At 53.3% G+C, this 22840-nt stretch overlaps 1 protein-coding gene across 2 annotated transcripts in view; it reads left to right on the top strand.

The window, feature by feature from the left end:
* ENTREP2 (endosomal transmembrane epsin interactor 2) overlaps positions 1 to 21965 on the top strand; it is a 237235-nt gene extending 215270 nt beyond the window's left edge. For both annotated transcript variants that reach the window (XM_065906681.1, XM_065906679.1), the window contains 7 exons: positions 5295 to 5455; positions 6126 to 6265; positions 7743 to 7759; positions 12913 to 12967; positions 16977 to 17195; positions 18727 to 18801; positions 19836 to 21965. In XM_065906681.1, the coding sequence (XP_065762753.1) occupies positions 5295 to 5455; positions 6126 to 6265; positions 7743 to 7759; positions 12913 to 12967; positions 16977 to 17195; positions 18727 to 18801; positions 19836 to 20155 (987 nt within the window). In that variant the 3' untranslated portion in view covers positions 20156 to 21965. The remainder of the gene's footprint in view (positions 1 to 5294; positions 5456 to 6125; positions 6266 to 7742; positions 7760 to 12912; positions 12968 to 16976; positions 17196 to 18726; positions 18802 to 19835) is intronic.
* Positions 21966 to 22840: the final 875 nt, after the last annotated feature.

Raw genomic sequence — 22840 nt, 5'->3', positions numbered from 1 at the left:
TCTTCCTTCATTTAATCCTTGTATTTTTGCCCGAACTGGCTCACACAATGTATATTACTCTGTGACTTGATCTTTCAACCTGAAACAATCATGGCCATCCAGCTAAGTCAATAGAGAGAGAGGCATTTGAATATCTGCTTTGGTCCCTGAGATGGAAGTCACATCAGTTATTTGGCCATTTCTCTGAGTTGCTGCTCGTTTTTTATTTGGCTTCTGCCACTGCCTCTGCAAATGGTTCTCCTTGTACATACAGTTACAACTCTCTGGACCAATCTGCAATGAACCACCTGGCCAGCCAGCGTGGCTCTCCATCCTGCCTGGAAGATGCGCTGCCCGCTGCCCAGGGTACCTTCTTCTTCCCCACCCACTCCCCTGCAGCCTCTGCAGTTCACCCACTCACCATTTCTGCTCCCAGCAGTTGGGTCCTCTGCTTTCCTAGGGGCGGTTGTTTAGTTCAGTTCAGTTACTTAGTTGTGTCTGACTCTTCGCGACCCATGAGCTGAAGCACGCCAGGCCTCCCTGTCCATCACCAACTCCCGGAGTCCACCCAAACCCATGTCCATTGAGTCAGTGATGCCATCCAACCATCTCATCCTTTGTCATCCCCTTTTCCTCCTGCCCTTAGTCTTTCCCAGCATCAGGGTCTTTTTAAATGAGTCAGCTCTTCGCATCAGGTAGCCAAAGTATTGGAGCTTCAGCTTCAACATCAGTCCTTCCAATGAACACCCAGGACTGATCTCCTTTAGGATGGACTGGTTGGATCTCCTTGTATTCCAAGGGACTCTCAAGAGTCTTCTCCAACACCACAATTCAAAATCATCAATTCTTTGGTGCTCAGCTTTCTTTATAGTCCAACTCTCACATCCATACATGACCACTGGAAAAACCATAGCCTTGACTAGATGGACCTTTGTTTACAAAATAATGTCTCTGATTTTTAATATACTGTCTAGGTTGGTCATAACTTTCCTTCCAAGGAGTAAGCATCTTTTAATTTCATGGCTGCAATCACCATCTGCAGTGATTTTGGAGCCCAGAAAAATATAGTCAGCCACAGTTGTATCTATCTATCCCCAACCAGTTTATACCAGGGGTATGTGAATTGTAAGTGCATATTCTACTACTGTGTGAACCAAAAAAAAATATGAGTACAAAAAGAGAATTATTTCTATTACAATAAAATTGAGTGCTCTTGAAAGATTCTCAAAAGATTTTCTAGTAAGCTGTTTCCCTCTGCGCTTACTTTATTGCCAGCCACCCAGCCTCAGGGACATCGTCTGCTATTACACACATCTCCATTCGGCACCAGCTTGTTAACTTCGTCTTTTGGTACTATCATTTATGTAAAAGAGGGTCACTAGATATATTGCCATCAATTTAAATGTAGGTCAGACAACTCTAGGGGGTTGGGATAAAAACTAAAAAAAAAAAAGTCTAGGGGTTGTCTACACACACACTGCTACCCAAGTACGTTTAAGTTCTGGCTCTGCTGTAAAAACACAGACCTAGAAAGTTAAGGAATGTTTTACAGGTGTATTTTATGCAGGAAAAGCCATGGGGCACTCCCGTCAACAGACTGTGACTCACAACAAAGACCTTATCCCACGTGGAAGGAGCCCACAATTTTATTCTTATTTCTGTGGATCAGCATTTTGGAATAATTAATAATTTGGAGAGAATTCATATAATGAAGACATGTCTACATGAGATGCAAATTGTTATGCCTATGGTCAGAATTTATCTAACTTAATTCCTATAATACATTTGAAGATAGTGGACCATTATTTCCAAAAGACCATCTGATGATAAAATTCCATTTATTGATATAGTTTCATGGAGAAAGCATTTACCTCCACAGGCCTATAATTGCATGTTTTTAGTTTTATTTCCTACGTGTAATCTCAGTTTTCCATTTTTTCAGTAAGCTGTTTTCCTCCCCATTATTTTATTGCCTGCCACCCAGCCTTAGTGACATCTTCTGCTATTACAGTCATCTCCCTTCAGCACCAGCTTGTTAGCATCGTCCTTTGTTGCTGTCATTTATGTTCTCCACTTGTCCTGTGCCTTGCTGAAGTGGCGCTGCTTCAGATGTGGCAGGCAGAGTACCATGCCTTCACAAACGTGGTGCAGTGGGCTTGCCCGCGGAGCTAGGAAGGGGTGCTGGCTGGATACAGAGGGATAGAGTGCCCCCTAGGAGCTCCCAGATCAGTCAAATTCACCTGCATCTTCTACCCATCTGGCCCTCCTCAGACCCACAGTGACTCTCCTTGAGGTCTGGGTTTACCACAAAGGTCTTCAGGTCCTAGGTGTTACCTAGCTATCAGATGAGGATCGATGGGTGTCTGCTTGACCTAAAAAGCCAGTTACAGCAGACTTACGTAAAAATGGTGCACTTATACCATGAACATTGTATTTTGACTTTAAAAACGCAAATAAGCATTTGTCGCCCTGTCTTGGTATGGCGCCATGCTCTTCATTTTGGCTATAGGTCTCTTTGGTGTATCAGGTTATTCGTGGAAATCACACCCTCTGTGATTTCCAGATTTAGTTCCTTTCAGCTGGACTCAGCCGTGTGAAGCCATCTGCATGGATGTTTTATGAGCCTGACGACCTCTTGGCCAAGACCCACGTTGGCAGCAGTTTCTGCTTAGCTATGAAGTCTTTTCCAAAGCCTCCAACTCAGTTTTCACAGAACAAGCAAGTTTTCTTGTCTGCATTCATATTTCACGGTAAATTACGGTAGTAACTAAAACTGGTCTGAACCTGTTTGAGGAGGCGTCCCTGCTCACCTGAGGGAGGGGTAGAAGGACCAGAGAGCAGCAGGATGCCTGGGGGACTGTCACTCCTAGGTCCAGAGTGCAGGGAGGGAGAGCTCCAGCTTACTAACAAGAGGTCCATTCAGAAGCCTTTTCCATGGCAATAATCCTGCTCTTTCTACCAAGGTTATGCGTGCATGCTAACTCGCTTCATTTCTGTCCAACTCTATGCGGCCCTATGGACTGCAGCCTTCCAGGCTCCCCTGTCCATGGGATTCTCCAGGCAAGAATAGTGGAGTGAGTTGCCATGCCCTCCTCCAGGGGATCTTCCCAATCCAAGGATCAAACCCACATCTCTCCTGTCTCCTGCATTGGGAGGTGGGTTCTTTACCACTAGCGCCACCTGGGAAGCATGTGCCTAACATGGGTCCTTCCCCCAGAGCATACCCATGAGAAATATGGGTTTCTCTCCAGCAGAGACTAAAATGCAAAATCCTCTTTTGAGGATGATGAGAGCTGGTCAGTGCTGCCCACGCCAGGTATGTGAACACCTCAGACAGGTACCATCCTCACACTGCTCACCAGACACAGGTACCCCTTTGTCATCACACGGACCACCCAAGGCTTGTACAGGTGTCCCAGGGCAAGCAGAACCACATGGGAAAGAAGTGATTCTTCAGGGCCCGTTTCCTCCCCAGCACACCCAGCTGCAGGCTCAGCTCCACACCTGGCCATCACCCTGCAGACTTGGGGCCACAGAAGAAGTGGTGGGCAGCGAGCATTTCTGCACATCCTGAGGATAACTGGGAGGTTGAGGGTGAGAGGAGACAGGATCCAGGGAGAGAGAACAGACCTTGTTTGGTATTTGGGATTGGTTCAAAGGGCAGATGGAGGATTGGGGGTACCCATGGGTTAGTGGGTAAGGAGGCTGGAAACCCGTCGGGATTCATGGAGCAGAGGCGCGTAAAAGAGTTTTAAAGGTGGGTACCCTCATCTCGTTGGATTAAACGTAACTTTTTAAAGTAGAACAAGAGGAAGAAAACCAAGGCAGTGAGGTGAGTTAGACGCTCTCGAAAGAAGATAACCTGGGGGCTGCCTGGAGGTGGCAGTCATGAGGCATTGTTCACCTGTGAAGTGGATGCTCATAGAGCATCTGCTGGGCCTGGGGTACCAGGCGAGGCTCAGAGATAAGACACAGACTGGACCCAGGGCCAGGGAGGGAAAAAGACTTGCCCTTGGGATTTCATCACAGCTCCTACAGGGATCTGGTTACTTCCCAGGGGTGAACAACAGAGGACAGAGGGGAGGAGGAGCAGGAGCAGTCTGAGGAACCCCTATTCCCTGACTGCTTCTTTGCCTGACTCCCTCTCACGCCCCTGTGGGTAGAACCTAATAGGACACCAGCTGCTGGGGAGACCGTGGGGTGCAGCTGTCCACCCGCCTGTCTCAGAGCAAAGTCCAGGGCCAGTGACCTTGGGCTCCCAGATAGATGCTGCCTTGGCAGACAGATTTGACAGGTGTCGGGGAGATGTCGGGGTGACTTATGGGATTCCCACCGTGGAGGCCGAGGAGTTGGGTGACTGCTGCTAAGTCTGAGATGCTTCATTGAAGACAGGCCAACACCCCCTGGAAAAGCCATCTGGGCTTTAGGGCAGAAATGGAGACCTCTGTTAAATCTTTAAAAAGCCTCCCTCGCATGACCACATTGACTCCTTTAAACCTGCTAATAGGATCACCTGGCCCTCTGCACCTCTCTCATTCGTGATGGAATTGGACCTTCCACGGGAAAGCACTTTGCCTTTTGCGTTTCATGCTTGAGGGTGTTGTTGATTTCTCTAATTTCTGAGTCTTCACCCCCTGAGACCCCCAGGACCCTTGGCCTCATCCTGGCTGCTCAGCCTCGTGCAGTGGCCGCGGGGCAAGTGGCTTTCCAAAGTCAGGGCCGGCAGACACATCCACACTGCCCTTGGCCATGAGCACATCTGTCTCAGATGATTAAATGCACAAACCTCGGCTCACACTGGCTAGAGGGGCATTGACCGGGCTCTGTGTGTGGAGAAGGCAGGAGCCACATACAGCCCGAGTTAATGGCAGAGATAGGAGTGAAGTCTTCCCAGACTGTGCTTTGCCTCAGAAGACACATGTCTGTGTAACAGCAGGGGAACGGAGCGCGATGAGGCTCCAGAGGGAAGGGGATCCTCACAAAGCCATTGTTTCACATGTGTGTTTAGCCAGTTACCTTGAGTAAATAATCAGCTTGCAGTGTGGGTTGATCCCTGGGTCAGGAATATTCCCTTGGATAAGGAGATGGCTACACACTCCAGTATTCTTGCCTGGAGAATTCCATGGACAGAGGAGCCTGGCAGGCTACAGTCCATGGGGTTACAAAGAGTTGAATACAACTGAACAACTAACACTGTTTGACAGGTTGAAGTCCCTGAGAGTTCCAACTGTGTCATTAAAGCTTGGGTGCAGTTAGCTTCATGAGACACAAGCCACACTGGCCGACCAATCACTCAGAACCTCTCTGTCTTCCAGTTCCTTCCACAAAGGGCACCTTCTGCCAGCCCGGCCTGCCTGACCCCCCATGGTACCGTGCTCCACCAGACCTTGGATTTCGATGAATTTGTGCCCCCGCTGCCCCCTCCTCCCTATTACCCTCCAGAGTACACCTGCACACCCACTGCCGAGGCCCACAGGTGGGTGTCTCTGGGGACCCCTCCCTAAGGGATGCTGGGACCCAAAAATGGGAAGCCGTCTGGGGATGGGGGAGGCATGAGATGCTCCTTGTCCATGCAGGTGAGCAGAGGGGAGGCAGATGAAGGCCTGAATGTTGGTCCTGACAGCAGAGCCCTGGGCGGGGTGGTGGTGGAGTGGGATGCTCAGAGACCCGTGTGGTTCCTCTGGCCTCACTGCAGGGTATCCGAGGGGAAACCCAGGCAGGATTAGTCCTATTTCACTCTCAGAAAACACAGTACAGCTCTCAGGTTGGACATGCATGCATGTTTAGTCGTGTCCGACTGTTTGTGACCCCCATGGACTGTAGCCCAACAGGCTCCTCTGTCCATGGGATCCTCCAGGCAAGAATACTGGAGTGGGTTGCCTATTTCCTGTCAGGTTACAGTCACATTTAATTAAAGATGAAATCAGCTGTAAGATGGTTTTCGTTGTCACGGAAAAGGCCATAAAGTTGGTGAAAGTACCAGTACCCTTTGAGAGCAATAAACAAGAGTTAGAACCACCTAGTGAATGAGGCTTTTTTTTCACATACCCAAGAATTCTGCGTGGGAATTGTTCCAGTTGCTCTGAGGGCAATGGGAACAGTCGGCTCCTTCCCCAGAGGGTGACCTTCCTCCTTCTGCCACTCAGGGGCCTCCACCTGGACTTTGCTTCCTCCCCATTCGGCACTTTGTACGGCGTCGCCATCAACAGCCCAGGCCTGCTATACCCCGCTGAGCTCCCACCACCCTATGAGGCCGTGGTAGGCCCGAGCCCCACCAACCAGGTGAGTCCCCGGCCCTCTGACAGGCCAGTTCCCTGTTCCCAGCCTTTCTGCCTTCTTTGGAATCTCTCCCAGCCATTCAGCAAACCTGTGGGCACTGGTGTCTCAGCTCTGGCTGAGCAGGAGGCAGGGGCAGGGAGCCCTGAGTATGCAGAGGGCTCTGGCCTGTTTCAGCTACAGGCCACTGTCATAGTCAGCCAGACACATGACAGAGCTGGTTTGAACCCCTGCTCCTGTCAGAAGCCTAGTGGCTACAGCCAGAGAGGGGCCTGAGCCCAGAAGGCGCACTCTCAGGACGTGTGGCCTCAGTTTCCTCATCTGTGAAGTGGGATCATAATAGTACCAAGCCCTTCAGGTGGACCAGAACAGTTGTAATGGACAGGGCTGGGCACATGGCAGGGTCTGACTTGGCAAAAGCTACTTGCACTTCTTTGGTATTGTTATCACCATCCTTGTCATCATGCTCTCATTGCTGAATATCGAGGGTCACTGGCCAGGGCAGAGACACGTTGAACACAGGGAAAGGTTGCATTGGCCCAAATACAGAGGTAGTGATGGGGCCACATAGTGGCCCCTTGGGGAAGTGCAGGGATTGGACAGTGTGTGTATGATGCGGGACACAGCCATCCAGGGAGCAGGCTGCAGCCACTTCTGGGCCCCGTACACCAGGCAGAGGAGACACAGATGGGACCAGGAGTTCTAGGGGCACGGCCGTGAGGCTTCAGCAGCCATGGAGCCACCCCCCAAATCCCCCCCAGAGGTGGTACAGGCCCAACATCATGCTGTCACCCTGTGAGACGGGTCCCGCGGTGAGCAGGCCGGGCTTCAGGGCCCGTGTGTTCCCACCACCCCCTGAGGAGTGGCCCTGGGGACCCCATGTGCTGGGCTCAGCCTCTAGGGATGTGACTGGACACAGTCCTGTCTTCAGGGGATCAAGTCCTACAGGCCGGTGGCTGTGTGACATGAAGAAAAGGGAAGAGGCTCGGCGCCTGGGGGGCGTCTCTACCACGGGCTCTCCTCGGACTCCTGGGGTGTGACTGCCACCCACCAAGCTGAGGCAGAGGCTCCTAACACCCCGGGGCCTCTCTTAGGGCCTGCTCCCACCGAGAGGTCCTGAGACTGTCGGCCCAGCAGAAGGACTCGGCTGGGTCTCCTGGCCATTTTCCTGTCTGGGGAAGGGACAGACCGGGGAACGGCCCCAGAGGGACGAGGCAGCAGTGTGACGTGGGTGACTGTCTTCTCTAGACTCATTAACGACCAAATTCTCTGGAACTTTTCCCTTTAAAGCAAAGCAGAGCATTCTGCCTTCCTGAAGTGATTTATTTTTCTCTTCATGATAAAAATTGATCAGTCAATATTGTCAAGGGAACCCGCTTCCTGTGAGAGTGGTCAGAGCCCTGAGCGGAGCTCCAGGTACTGAGGGGCACTGGACAGGGATGCTGGTCCCTGGGTGGGTCCAGGGATCCTGGGAGCTGAGGCCTCAGCCATGGCAGGCCAGCAGGTCAGAGAGGAGGGGTGTGCTCCCAGGGGAGGGGCAGCTCCTGCAAAGGCTCAGAGGGAGGGGTAAATGTGAGATCGGGGGACAACAATCTACTTGCTGGTCCTCGCTGGGTACCAGGATCATCAGAACATCCCAGGGAATGTCTGTGGCTGATAGGGTCAGGACTTGGGGTAGAGAAGTTGGGGTTCGCTGCAGAGGTGTTCACTGAAGCCCTGGAGCCAGAGGGTGAGAGCCGAGGAGACGGCATGGTTGGGGGTTCCAGAAACCAGTTCTCAGTGAGGAAGGCACCAGCCAAGTGTTGCCTGGAGGTTGTTAAAGACTGAGCCCCTTCCACTTGGCTCACCACCCAAGGGCTATTGGTGACTTTGGCAGGACCAGCTGCCATGGGGGTGGGGGAGTGGGCAGGACCAGATGGCATTAGGGAGTGGGGGCATGGCACCTGAGGAGGGGGACCAGGAGTGTGGATACTTTTTCTAGGCTCCAGGGGGCCTCCTGACTCTGTGGAAGACTTGTCAATCAAATGCAGATGCTTGGCTCACCCCTCCCCACCCCCCCACCCCCGCCCCCGCACTCTGGGGGTTGCTGAGAATCTGAGGATCAGCCTGGCTCCCAAATCCCCACTGCAGCTGCTACACATTTGGGAACCGGGATCAATGGCTCTGGCAAGATGCTCCAAGAAGAGGCCGGATAAGAAATAGTTGGGGGTGGGGGTGGGGTGTGGGAACAGGGTGAGGGGGGTTACGAAAGGGTTGTGCCAGGGCCTGGAGCATGGGGCCAGGGGCTCCCCAGGGCCTGGGGAGGGAGGGCCCTGGAAGGCAGGAGGGGCTGACCCGGGAGCAGACAGGTAGCTCAGCCTGTAACCAGCAGGGGCACTGGGCAGGGCGGCCGGGGAACTGGAGACCCCAGGAAGCCCACAGGGCTGTGTGATTCTCTTCAGCCACCTTGGGGTGGGAGGGACCCCTGCCACCTCCCCCTCCACTTCCCCCTTCACACTGCAACCCCTCTGCCACACAGAGCTCTGGGCTCCCCGACCTGCATCTCCTTAGTCCCTCCATGTCCAGAGGAGGGGAGCGGGCAGTGATTCTCAGGTCTGTGTGCACCACCCCGTGGACAGCAGCAGGACAGGAGCCAGCAAGAAGCCCCAGCCATGCTGCTGCCCTGCTGGGCCTGCCCGTGGGCTGGGAAGCAGCTTTGGGTTTGAGGGTGACATTTGAGGCACCCCCACACTTGGACCTAGAAGGATGTTGAGTGTTTATCACTATTTTACTCTCTTTTTTTCCCTAAAGAATAGACTGTATCAGAGAATGATGATGGTAATACCTGTTCCAAGACCCATATGACATCATTTTCCAAAAGTATGAGGAATTCTCTAAGTGGAGATTTCTTTCACAGGATTTTGGGGAGGAAATTTTCAAGGGCAAAGACCCATCTCACATGAGCTTGCATTGACTCAGAGACTGCCAGATTACAAGCGCCTGCACAATTGATTGTTGTCACTGGATGTGGCCCTCCCTTCCCTGGGCCTGGCTGACAGCATCTGTGATGAAAGGGCCACTGCACCCCCCTCCTCCCAATCCAGGGGCCGCCGGCTGATTCTCTCTGACCCTGTGGCCTAGTAGCAATTTCCAGTTCCACAGACGCCCCAGGGGAGCAGGGGGAGTTGCGGGGGGTGGGGGCGGGCAGCTGGGAGTCCAGGAACCCCTCCCATTCATGGGAGGAACACTGTGCCTGCCAGTTGCCCGGTCTCCCGTGCAGCCCTCCCCCTAACTCGACAGTCAGGAGCAGCTCCCTTACAGCACGAGCCCCTCTCCCTGGAAGATGAGAAGGTTAATTACACCCTTGTTAGGACAGATGTGTATAAATTGCCTATTTGTGCTCCTTTGGATAAAGAGAGGAAGACAACCGCCCCTGGAAAGACAAGCAGACACCGTGCAGGTCTGAGCAGAGCAGAGGCCGCGCATCTCAATGGATTTTTGACTTGGAAAGAAACGTGCCCCCCTACTTCCAAACTCAGCATGTTCGTTTTGACCATGTGTTTCGGCCTCATTCAGGTTCCATTTTGACTTGGTCTGCGATGAGCTCTCTTCTCTATGGCCTGAGCTTGGGACAGGACTGGAAGCAGGGGGTTTCTTTCTACAACAGGAAAGTGGGCAAATTTGTCAGGTTGATGTCCTGTGTGTGTTCCGGGGGGTCCATAAGACTGTGCACTGGTTCACAGGTTCCTAGATCCAGAGGTGAATGGGGTCTCCTTTCTCAGGGTCACAGGACAGAGATGAATGGACTTCTCTGTGGCCTCAGAGGAAGGGCCAGCGGGGCCATCGTGGGTGAATGGGCTTGTGAGCCAGAGCAGCTCCTTGTGGAGGCCTAGGGGGCGGGAAGAGGGTTCACGGGAATGATGTGGATGAAGATCGATGACCCTGGATGCCACACTGTAGAGCTTCCTTTGAGCAGCTGGGCATCTGGTGGCAATACAGTGGGTACGGCCAGAAGTTGTGAGAAAGGCGAGGGACATGACAGAGCTGTGTCCAGCCCCAAGGCCTCAAAGTTATTGTTTATATTTTCAGACAAAATGAACTTTACATTTGAAGATCTGTAAGTCAAGTATCTTGAAAGATTGTTTTGGAACATGAGCCCAAAACCTTAGTACCCCTTTTCCTCAATTGCTGATAACTGTCTGCCCTCCCCCCAGCCCCCACAAGGACAGTGCTCTGTAAACCTAGGATACAGCTGCCTGACCTCAGCCAGGAGTTGGAAACTCGTTACAGACATAGGGCAGAGTTTCCATGCATGTCCTCTTAGCCCCAGCTTTCTACAAGAAAGGGAGATGGGGGAACTTATTTGCCTAAATGCTGATTGACTTTTCAGTTACGATAAGTGGTCAAAACAACACATCTGGGAATAAACAAATGCAGGCGTTGGAGCATCCACATTACGTCATTCATGCAGCCTCTCCTTTCCCAGCCCTTTCACCCTCTGTCCTGTGGAACTGTTATGAGCCTTTATTGCTAAACTCAGATTTCAGCTCCAGTTCTATGCTGCAAATGTATTTCTTCCACTGCCTCTGTGTTTCACCGACCATGCTGGTTGAAGTGAGCAGCCGTTCCCCCACAGCTAAGCTGCGGCCAGGTGGCCTTGGACGTGGGGTGGTGGGGGCAGGGCACGTTCAAGTTCAACCCTGACACCCTGCTCACCAGGGTGATGGATGCCCTGCTCCCAGGAGCTGTCTCCTCTTGACACCAGGTTTGACTGTGAGCCAGAGGAAAGCCAGTGCCACTTCTGCAAAACATGACATGAATCCAATTTCCTCCTGACCTTGTCTTGCCGGGTATTTTACTTCTCCTGTTTTATTTATATTTCTTTGTTGCCAGAAGCTTTTTATTTTCAGGCCTGAAGTTGCCACCCACTCCTACAAAAAAAGAAAAGGGAGTCAAAAAGGTTAGATACAGGCAAGAGTTAGAAAGGAAACGAACCTCTGGGCCCTGTTCCTTTGTTTGTGATTTTGAAGAGGGCTGTTTTGTTGTGTGTTTTTTTTTTAAATATTTATTTATTTGTCTGTGCCCAGTCTTAGTTGCCAAATAAATAAATATTAAAAAAAAAAAAAAAAACAGCTTCCTGCAAAAATCACAAAAAAGGTCTTAGTTGCCGAATGTGGGATCTTTGATCTTTGGTGGCATGTGGAATTTTTTGTTGTTGTTTCAGCATGTGGAATCTTTAGTTGTAGCATGAGAACTTTTAGTTGCTGCATGTGGGATCTGATTCCCTGAACAGGGATTGAACCCGGGCCCCCCTGCACTGGGAACAGAGTCTTAGCCACTGGACCACTAGGGATGTCCCTGGCTGAAGATTCTTGACACAGATTTCCCACACAGGTTACCTGGTGTGGATGTTGTAAATTTGCCCCAACCAACCCTTCCTGGGCAGAGAGGGAGTGCTGAGTGCTGGATGGTATTATATACACGTGGGATCCAAGCAACCATTGGGGCACCTCCCTGTCCGATCCCTGTGGGTGTGCAGCTCACCCCTCTGGTGGGGTGGAGTGGGGTGGGGGCCAGTAGCCCATCCCCCAGCCTGCTTGACGGAGGAGAGGTGAGCGCCCACTATAAGCTTTCGATTGAGCAGGAGGGAGACAGAAATGTAATTACTGAGCTGGAACCAGGCCTGCCACAGAGCCCGCCTGACCTTCTTGGCCTCCACCAGCTCATTACTGGCCAGCAGTCCTGAAATACCACGAGGAACCAGAGATGGTGTTCATGAGAGGCACAGGGTCAATACGCATGGAGTTCACGCCTTCAGGTGCGTGGCTGGGGAGGGGAGAGGCTGCTGTGCTCTGAAGCAGGGATGGCATAGATGCACTGGCCTGGGGCGGATCCCAGCCCAAAGGGGCCTGGCAGGGAGTAGACGTGCGCCATCCCTGCCCAGCAGAGGAGGCTGGTCTCTCCCCTCACACTCCCCAGGCCTCTCTGGGCCTAACAGTCATTCACGAAGAAAGCTGCAAAAGTGTGAGGACCGTGCACCCTGATTCGTGTTTCACAGCTACCCTGTCCACTGGGCTCGGGGGCCTGCGTCAACCCGGCACACGCTTCGTGTGCACCTGGACCCCTGGCCTTGGGAGCAGCCTCCTGACCCCACGTGTGAGCAGAAGGCACAGGAGAGGGCCGGGTGCATGCAGCCCTGGGGAGTGCAGAGCATGTTCAGTGCCCACCCATGTGCAGACTGCCAGCCCAGAGCACTGCGATGCCATGAGTGTTGGTGCCATGGTCCTTCTCTCCCTAGAATGAGGGCAGGGAGAGAGGGGATGGGGGTGAGGGAAGGGCTGTCCTACCACCTCTGGTGAGGCAAGGACCGTGTGTGACCTCCGTCAGTCCCAGACAGTGCCTGTAAGTGTAAGCCAAGTGGGCTCAGGGTGGGCTCTCAGGGTGAGCACACTGTTCTGAGTGCAGAAGGTCCAAGAAAGGAGCTTTGGTCTTGGAAATGACGTCTCCCTCCACCCACCCCACACATTCAGGGGAGAAGACTGGAGCCCTGCTCACATGTCTGTGGAAGACGAGCTCTGGAGTCAACCTGCCTTTCTAGAGGCGGCTGTGATACACCCTTAAGATAGCAGACCACCCACATCCTGTTTCTCACTGCAGCTCCCGAGCGCGGACCCACAGGTGACTGAACCCGGCCCTGGGGACCCTGACATCACTGCGGGCTTCAGCTCACAAGGTAAGTACACCATCTTCAGTCTGAAACACTTAAGATGGTAGTCTTCCAGGTGTGTCTCCTCCTCTCTTTTTCTTCTCTTCTGTTAAGTCCTCTGTCCTCCTCTTTAAGGGATGGGAGCTGCTGGAGCCACTCCTGCTAGGTACAGGGGAGGCTCCAACACATCCTCCTCTCTGCCCCAGTGGTCAGACCTGGGAACCTCACACTTTCTCCAGGGGGCTTCGTCCGCCCCCCTCACCCCAGCGCCCTTTCCCTCATTTGTGGTTGTTCAGTCTTAGTCATGTCCAACTCTTTGTGACCCCATGGACTGCAGCACACCAAGCTTCCCTGTCCTTTACTATCTCCCAAAGTGTGCCCAAACTCACATTCATTGAGTCAGTGATGCCATCCAACCATCTCATCCTCTGTCATCCCCTTCTCCTCCTGCCTTCAGTCTTTCCCAGCATCAGGGTCTTTTCCAACAGGCCAGCTCTTCACATCAGGTGGCCAAGGGATTGGAGCTTCAGCTTCATTATCAGTCCTTCCAATGAATATTCAGGATTGATTTCCTTTAGGATGGACTGGTTTGATCTCCTTGAGTCCAAGGGACTCTCAAGAGTCTCCTCCAACACCACAGTTGAAAAGCATCAATCCTTCAGTGCTCAGCTTTCTTTATGGTCCAACTCTCACATCCATACATGACTACTGGAAAAACCATAGCTTTGACTGTACAGACCTTTGTCGACAAAGTGATGTCTCTGCTTTTGAGTACACTGTCAAGGTTTGTCATAGCTTTTCTTCCAAGGAGCAAGAGTCTTTTCATAGCCAATTTTGAATCAGTTCACCTGTATCTTTTTGGGATCTTGACTGGAATCACATTAAACCTGTGGAGCTATTTGAACAGAATCACCATCTTTTTTTTTTTCTTTTTTTACAATATTGTGTTAATTTCTGCTGTACAGCAAAGTGACTCTGTTATACATATACACACATTGTTTTTTCATATTCTTTTCCATTGTGGTTTATCCAGGCTATTGAATATAGGTCCCTGTGTCATACATTAGAACCTTTACTAGTCTGCATCTGCTAATCCCAAACTCCCACTCGTTCCCACCTCTGACTCCCTCTCCCCCTTGGCAACCACAAGTCTGATCTCTATATCTGAGTCTGCTCCTGTTGTGTAGAGTAAGTTCATTTGTTCAGTATTTTAGGGAATCATCATCTTTCTAAAGCTGAGTCTTTCAAGGCACGAACACAGTGTGTCTCTGTGAATTTCAATCTGTGGTTTCACAGTATCATTTTCACCTACAGATCCTGGGCAGGTTTTGTTGGTGTCCGTGTTACATGTTTCATTTCTCTGGAGCAACTGTCATCGGCACTGGATTTACACCTTTGGTTTCTTCTGCATGTTCATGGTCAGTATGTGTGACTGACTGTGACTCAAGGGATTCACTCATGCATTCACCTCAAATTGAACAACCTTGCTGAACGCACTTACTGCATGTGTGCGTGCTAAGTCGCTTCACGCCTGTCCGACTCTTTGTGACCTATGGACTGTAGCCCACCAGCTCCTGTGTCCATGGAATTCTCCAGACAAGAATACTGGAGTGGGTTGCCATTTCCTTCTCCAGGGGACCTTCCTGACCCAGGGATCAAACCCATTACTCTTGCACTGCAGGCAGGTTCTTTACCTTCTGAGCCACCTGGGAAGCCCAGAGATATAGTCACACGACACAAGCCAAGCAGTGGGGGGCGGTGTGCAGAAATGAGAGTTACCAGCCTTGGACCATGAGTTGTTCCTGCAATGTTGTTGTAATTTTATCAGCTTTCTATTAACGACATATATTCAGGGATAAGTCACATTTGTCTCTCTGTGACTGCATGTCCTTAAGGAATGCAGTCACTGGACTTTCATTGACATTGAGAAACTTGGGATCAATTTTGTGTGCATATGTCCCATCTCATCAAATTATATGCATTAAATAGATACAGGGCTTTTGCATACAAATTACACCCCAATAAAGCGGTAAAAGAGAAGGGGGGAATTGGGATCAAAGAATCCACAGGAATGAATACTATTCAAAAGACTTAATACACTGCTGGGTAATCTTGAAAAGATTTTGATAGTGTTTATGATGACAATGTCTAGGTCTAAACTTTTCTAATGAAACAGGAAAGTGTTCTTTCTTTCCTACATTTATACACTCGATTTTGGGCCCTTGCTCAATTATTGTCTTGGAATAAATCCAGCGTGGAAAATTGCGAAGTCCAGGGGAACGCGTGTTTTAGACTTGGGGATATTGACCACGCTGTGTCCTGGAAAGGTTTTATTACAAGTTCATGTTCCCACCAAGGGTGCTTGTGACAAACCCCTCCTCCCAGACATTGTCACTCCTGGAGACCTTAACCACCCTTAAAGGGTCTGTTTTGGGGTCCATTTTTTTCTCTAGCAGTTTTTTTTTTTTTTAGATTAATAAGAAAAATTGGAGAAGGAATTGGCACCCTACTCCAGTATTCTTTCCCATGAAATCCCATGGATAGAGGAGACTGGCATGGAGTTTATGTTCAGGTTTTCCAGGTTCCTGTTCATGGAGTCTCAGAGTCAGATACAACTTAGCAGCTAAACAACAAATAAGAAAAATATTTGCTAAATAGAGAAGTGAGGAAATGTGTAAGAGTGACAGTTTTCCTATTTATGACAGGCTTGCTTCCCCAGTTCAGGTTTTGTTTCTCAAAGCCCGTTAACGAGGCCTCACCATACACAAGTTTGCCATTCCTTTTGTTGTCAAATGTATTCCTTTTGTTGTCAAATTTGGTTCTGTTGTCAAATGGTTTCTGTCAATATCATGTTTATAAAATCTTTCTCCATCCCATGGCTGCAGGTTTATTCTCACATATTTTCTTCTTACATTATCTTAAAGAAGGAAAGTATTAATGATCCTGAAGAATTTTTTTTTTTTTTTTTTTTTGCATGTGATCTGTGAGGTCTGGCTCATCTTTGTTCTTCCAAATGGACAGATGGGACTGATGGTCTCAAACCACCTCTTGGGCAGCAGCGGTGGACAGTGGGGTGTGGGGTGGCTGAGCACAGGTGCTGCTGGACGGGGTCACTTCAGCCAGCTCCCACTTCTCTTTCCCACCCTCTCTCAGCTGTGTGTCCTTGGCCAGGGACTGGGGGTGACTGGGTGGGCCCTGGGCATGGGACATGCATAGATGTGGGGCACTTGGGACTCTGGGAATAGAGAGGCTCCCCCAGCACCCACGGGAAGGAGAGGAAAGAACAGACCCCAAGGCCTCCCCTCACCTCCCTGCAGGAGTTCGGGCTACTGTGGTTTTTATCATGTGTCCCCCAGGTGGGCCACTCTACTTGAACATCTACTTCACTTAGGAGGCAGGGCAATGAGGTGGTCCTCAGGCCCTGATGTGCATACAGGTCTGCTGGGGACCCTGTTTAGATGGATCTTGGTCCAGTCCTGCCTCAGGGCCACCTGTGGAAAAGCAAGGGGTGGAGCCTGGCCTGAGCAGCAGTTCTCACACCTGGGGCGTCAGGGCAGCTTGTTCAATACCTGGTGCCAGGCCACCTCCAGAGTGGTCAGGGCTGGACTAACCCCCTGCCTGACGAGGGGCTGCACTCTGGGCCTGTGTGGGGGCAGATAGGTTCTCGGGCCCACTAGGACCTGGCTGGGGGTGCAAGGGTCCCTCCAAGCCCCCACCTCTCTCTGCACAGGCCCTGCCCATGGAGCAAGAGACCCTTCCTGTGCTTCAGACTCCCCGCCCCAGGATGCTCTGGACGCGAGGTGCAGCTGTTTTCTGACTTGGAGTCTCTTGAGCCCATGCCCCTCCTGGAGTGATTCTGGTCCCCCTCCTTTCCACACAGAGCACTGTCAGCCTCACACAATGACAAGGTTTTTTCCAGGCTTGGAGTTTGGAGGTTGGACTGTGCCTGCCCCCTGGGAGGACTCAGGGGGACGCTCTCCCTCATGGTGGGGGGCTCGGTGGTCACCAGCACTAACTCAGGTCCCTTTCTTTGCAGCACTGACCGACAGCTCCAGCCTCCTGGTCTCTGAGGGCACCACTGCTCCTGGCCTGAGCTGCCCGTCCCCTGACAACCCCATGAGCACCCCGCTGCCTACCCCACATCCCCACCACACGTCCCCTGAGGGCCCCCACAAGGGCACGCGGGTACGGTCAGGTCCCAGGCGCATGGCCCGCTCCATCAGTGACCCCACTTCGTGCACATCCAGGGCGACAGGTACAGCGGCCCCAGCCCCTGTGTCCCGGGGCATGCCCAGCTCTGCCTGGACACCACAGGCCTCATGTCCCCTGGGAGTGGAGTCATGTCCCCTGGGCCCTGCCTTGGGCCACACGGGCAATGTGAACTTGATGTCTGAAGCCTGGAAGGTGGGTGGCCAGCCTGCAACTCCTACTGTGCCCCCACTGAGCTTACTGCTCAGTCAGGGAGAGGGGCAGGGAGGTGGAGGTTTGGGAAGATGACAGCCTTCTGGGTAGGTCTGCAGCCTCAGACCTGGGCAGCCTCGGTGTTAGCCTGCAGGCTTCACACCAATTCTGGGGCCCATGAAGGTCTCAGGTCAGGCAGAGCCCACAGTCTGTATCCATTTGTCAGCCTGGGTGACTCCCCTCCAGGACCAGCCTGGGTTACACACTTGTGGGAAGTGCCTGTGTCTGCTGAGGGGTCTGGTAGGACAAGGGGCCATGTAAGACATGGCTGCATCTCAGTGACAGCCCTGGATGGGGTTGTCCGCCAGCTGATGCCACCCCCAGCAGACACGTCATGGGCACCCTGGGTTGGGTCAGCATTGTCCACGTGACATTAGGTACCCCCAGGATGGGGGACCTGGCCCCAGGGTCCTGCACCTTGCAGCCCAACAGCACTCCCTGGGGGGGTCTCATATATCCTAAAATTGGAGGACCCCCACCTCCTCCTGGGTTTGTGCCACTAAAAGTTGGGGAGCCCTTGACCACAAGTGCCATCACTGTGGGGACTTGTCCACACAGTGAAAGAAGTCAGAGGAAGCCAGTGGTGCTTGGACCAGTCAATGGTCTTGTCCAGCTGAACGCCAGGTGGATTAGCTCCCAGCCTGCCCCCAGGAGAACTCCATCCCTGCATGGAGCCAGTGTTTACCCAGGTCACTGCCTGAGGTGCCCCGCTGGAAAGTACAGGCTGTGCCTCTGCCGCTCCTGGTGAGCACCCCTCTCCTCCCTCCTGCACCACCCCCCCGCCAGCTCACATCCACTGCCTCCCCCAGAACCTTCTCCTGAGGATGCACCGACTGCTCACGCGCTCCTGGCTCAGATGTTTCTAAGCCCCTGAGGGCTACCACCACCTGACTGGGGTCCCCGCTCCCCACCCCTCCAGTGAAGCTCATGCTCTGCAGACCCTGACGTGTGAGGGGTGGATCTGAAGAGCAGCGATGGCTTGCTTATAAGCTGTCACTCCTGTGTTTGCCTGTCCATGCTGTCACCTCTGACAGTTACTGTTTTGTTCAAAAGCACGTGCCTCCCAGGCGCCTGGACCCCCAGATGTGGATGGGGATTGGGATGAAGGGCTTTGGGCTTGTCAGTGGTGCCAGCCGGCTGCCCTTTGCTGAGGCTGTGCTGAGGAAGTGACGGGCCCAGGGACCACCTGCCCCGGGTTTATGTTCAGGGGTCTCCACTGCTGGCCTTGCCTCTGATGTCTGTCTTAGACACAGGAGGGTCACTACAGTATTATCAGGAATTCCTTTCCCCTGGGCTGTGTGTTAACTGAACTCTTTCTGGTTAAGATGACGCCTCTTCACACACCCCATCCTGCAGCCAGGACCTCGAAGCAGGACTGTCTCGGGCAGCACTGGGGACTGGTGAGACACCCCTTTTCTGAAACCCTTTGATAACTTCTGTGCACGGGGTGGGAGTACCAGTGGTCCTCAGCTGCCTTGTGTCTACACCCAACCAGCCCCTCCCAAAGTGGTCCAGGCATGTAGAAGCCCCAGCCCTGTGGGTTTGGAAGATGGGCTGCCCTCCACCGTTCCCCACTCTACCTGATTTATCATTGGTTTTACTGTATTTATGAGTTTCTATTTGGAGGGGAGAGACCCCACCCCCCATGTGTGAGTCTTGTACAGTTTCTCATGCTTCATTACCAGGATTGCTCGCTGACACAGAACACACCCCAGACCACCCAGAATGTGTTTCCTTGTGTGACTTGCAACACAGATGGGGCTGGCCAGGCCTTAGGCTGGTCCTTGGCAACTCATCACAGCTGACCGCCTGGAGCTGGGTTTCCTTGACGGGGTTCTTTCTGTGGGTCATCCAGAGAGGCTGCAATCCTGCTGGGAGCTGGTGTCATTTCCCAGCCCTTGTCCTGGGGGCCCTGGGCCCTGGGCTGGCTGCCTCGAGAGGAGTGGCTGCTGTCTGTCCTTGACATGGGGAGGGACTTTCACTGCCCTCTGCCACCCCCAGCTCTGCTCTCCAGGCAGACGTGTGTCCAGATGCCGTCCAGCCCTCAAGGGCAAAGGTCATGGAGCTGGGGAAGGCTGAGAAGGGGCACCACACCCCACCCCCCCAACACACACAATGCTTGTGAATTCCAGCAGAGAACTGAGACCCCTGCCTGGCCCCCATCTCACCAGCCAGCTTTGAATCCCACCCTCCCATCCCCAGCCCTTCAGCTCCAGGAGGCTGCAGCCCCTCTAGGTTAACGCAGGCTGAACTCAGGGGTGTGAGGGGCCAGGGACAGAGGGACGTAGGAAGTGAGGGCCAGGCTGGGACACAGGAATCTGGGCAGAGCATTTGTCCAAAGCATCCCTGTGTTTGCTTTTCAAGGAATTCCTGGATGGCTGCCTTCTGTTTTGTGTCTGTTGTTCTCAGATTGTGTCTTTCCCCCAATTTTCAGTGACCCTGTCTCACTCGATCACGTCCGCCTGCGCCTGTCGGCACCAGCTCTCACCCGGGAAATCAGAGGCCTGGGAAGTGGACCCGCGGTCAACGCCAGAGGCCTTACAGACAGTTTCCAAAGAGCGGCTGCGCTCCTTAGTGAACAGCAAAGCCTTTGAGGACGCCAGGGTCTTGGTGGCCAAATTCTTGGAGCACTCGAGCAGCTCCCTGCCCGTGGAGGTGAGGCACGTGGTGGGCTCTGCCCGCGCGGCTGTGCCCCCCGAGGAGTGCCTCATGGAAGAGGCCGTCCTCAGCACCCGTGTCCTGGGCCAGATGTGACAGTGTCTCTGTCTGAGCATGGACACAGATGCGGATGAACTGTGGTACCTGAGTCCCCACCCGGGCAACCAGGCCTGTGGGGAGAGGCTGCGGCCCAGGGTGGCTCAGGTGGGAAACAGCTGCTCTGCCCTGGACGGGAACCCCGTCTGCTATTCTCTGGGGGTGACACTTCCTACCTAGCCCAGTGACACAGCAGACAACTCTCCCGTGTCCCTCGTGAATCCTTGGTGCTGTCAGGCAGATGGCGCCTTGAACGAGCCGAGCAACAGGAATCCAGTGACAGGGTCATGCATCTAGCTGAACTGAAGTATCTTCAAGGTTGGGGCCATGGAGGAGCAGGATCCCCCCCACCCCTGACTTAATTTAGTGTTTAAGCGGGTCAAGCAGGGCATCAGGCAGTGAGTCCATTTTCCCTTATGGTTTGTATCCTCGATCTACCCTGTCTCAGATGCTGATTGTTAAGGAAATTAAGTAATTCTAGCCCATATGGCATCCTGGGCTCAGGCTTCTGCCCGAAGGGCAACATGGCCACCACATCTGGTGAAAACATACACAATGAGGGACATCCCAGTGGCCCGGCCACCCTGGGGGACAGATGGCTGTGACTAGGGGCTCTGAGGGACCCCCATCACCTTGTCTCCTTGGCAATCCCTCCTTGCTCCACCAACCACCAACCAGAGCATCTTCCCTGCTTCCTCTCTGGCAGCCTCTTCGCTGTCTTTTTAACCCGCTCGGCACAGAGCACTTTGTCCTGGAACAGTAAGCCCCTGTGGATACCCCCAGGGTTTTCCCGCATCCACCTTGGCCAGACTGGCCTCAAGGGATCTCATGACCTAGAGCAGCCCCTTCCCCAGCTGAGCAGCGTCTGCGTCTGCTTTGGAAGATGCGGGCTGTCCATCCTTTTCCATAAACCACCCTGAGTGTGCAAAAGCTTCCTTGGGGACCCTGGATCTTCATGCCACCTCCCTGAACCACTGGCTCTGGTGACCTCAGCAGCAGCTACTTCCCAACCATGGCCCCAGGGTAGCACCATCCTCAACTTTCTGCAGCCACAGGGACACCTGTATCATCCTGGACTGTGGCTGGTGGCCCCTGTGGGACAAGACAGTTGAATCCCACAGTCCTCAACCAGGAGCCCGCGGGCCCAACATGGGGAGTGTGGGGGTTAGGCCAGGTAGGCGCCCACCACTGCCAGGGGTCCAGCAGCCTGGAGCCATTGTGTTGGGGTGTGTCAGGGAGTGGGGAGAGGGTGGCTGGGGGAGTGTTTCCAGCCCAGACACCTGGAGGAGCCCCTGGACCCCGAGGTAGGAAGCCCAGGTGATGGTCAGCTGTGAACACTTTGTTTTAGTCACATTATCATTGATCACTGCCTCCCAGAGGTAAGAACTGTACCAATGTCTACTCAGGCCTCTGATGACAGCCGGAACTTCTCCACTCGAGACATCCCAGAGATGAATTTATGAGCACTTTATCCAGACTGTAAAATGAAAATCTCTTAATTTTTCTCGGCTGAGGGCTTTTGAAATCCCCAAAGCCGCTGTCTCTGTAGGTAAAGTAAATTGATGGTCTTTCCAAAGGGCCTCCCCTGAGCCTCCAGCCTGCACCTCTTCATCTGGGCCTCTGTGGGGTGGCAGCCAGAGCTTCACAGGCTGCAGGGGGCTCACCTGGGTGGGCAGAGGGGCCCACATCAGGCTTGGGGGCTCACACAGCAGGTCCCCAGGCCAAACCTGCAGTCTCAGATGTGGCTGTGGCTCGAGTGAGGCTTGACCTTGTGGGCATCGGAACTGTCACTGAGCAGCCGGACAGGTGACCCCCCAGGAGGCCTGGCCTGGTGCTCCATGTCCTCTGCGTCCTCTCCCTGCGTGGAGACACGTCTCCTGCCTCTGGACACCTGACACAGTCTGTGCCTCCACCTGGGTGCAGGTGGGCACTCTGGCCCAAAGCCCGTCATCCAGGTGTTCTCAATGCTCAGTCCTCAGGCACGTTCTCACAGTGTTTGTGGATGAGGACTCTGCATTGAGTCCTGCTCCACTGCACTATCTCCTCCTGAGGGCCTGGCGACTACGTGGACTCCCACAGGGCCTGGCTCCCAGCTTCCAGGAGAGGTCCCGGGAAGAGAGCGGTGCCTGGCCACAGGCTGGGGTCTGACTCCCCAGCCCCAGCACCTCCAACCCCACTCTGATCAGTGACATCTGGGAACCAGGGTCTCTGCATTGAGCACCCTGAGCCCCAGGCCATGTGGGTGCCTGGCCACAGGGAAAGCTGGTTCCCCCGTCACCTGCACCTGCGCCCACTCGGCCCTGTGCTGCCTGCCCTGGTTAACCGCTAACAGGCGGGCCGCCAAGGGCTATGCTGGAAGCCGAGGCACAGGATGCCCCCTGCATGGGGTCTGTTGCCGCTGCTCCCTCTGACTCCCCGTCTTTCCCCGGAGGGCCAGCTTACCTCGGAGCCAGAGCCTGTCAGGACACTGCCATCAGGCTCCCCCGCCCCCAGGGACCACAGGGATGCTGAGATGGGGGCGTGCTGGACCCCAAATCTTTGTCAAACAGCAGGGACCTTTCCTTCCCAAGGACTTATGGGCCCCTTCAGCTGGCAACGGCGATACAAATTAAATTCTTGTAACAAACCATGGAAAAGAAATCTCATTTTAAATGGATGTTTTTCTCCCCTTGGCTATACCGATCC

The sequence above is a fragment of the Muntiacus reevesi genome, chromosome 15 (genome assembly GCF_963930625.1).
Source record: "Muntiacus reevesi chromosome 15, mMunRee1.1, whole genome shotgun sequence".
Taxonomy (NCBI): domain Eukaryota; kingdom Metazoa; phylum Chordata; class Mammalia; order Artiodactyla; family Cervidae; genus Muntiacus; species Muntiacus reevesi.
This window is presented reverse-complemented; position numbering and strand designations above follow the sequence as displayed.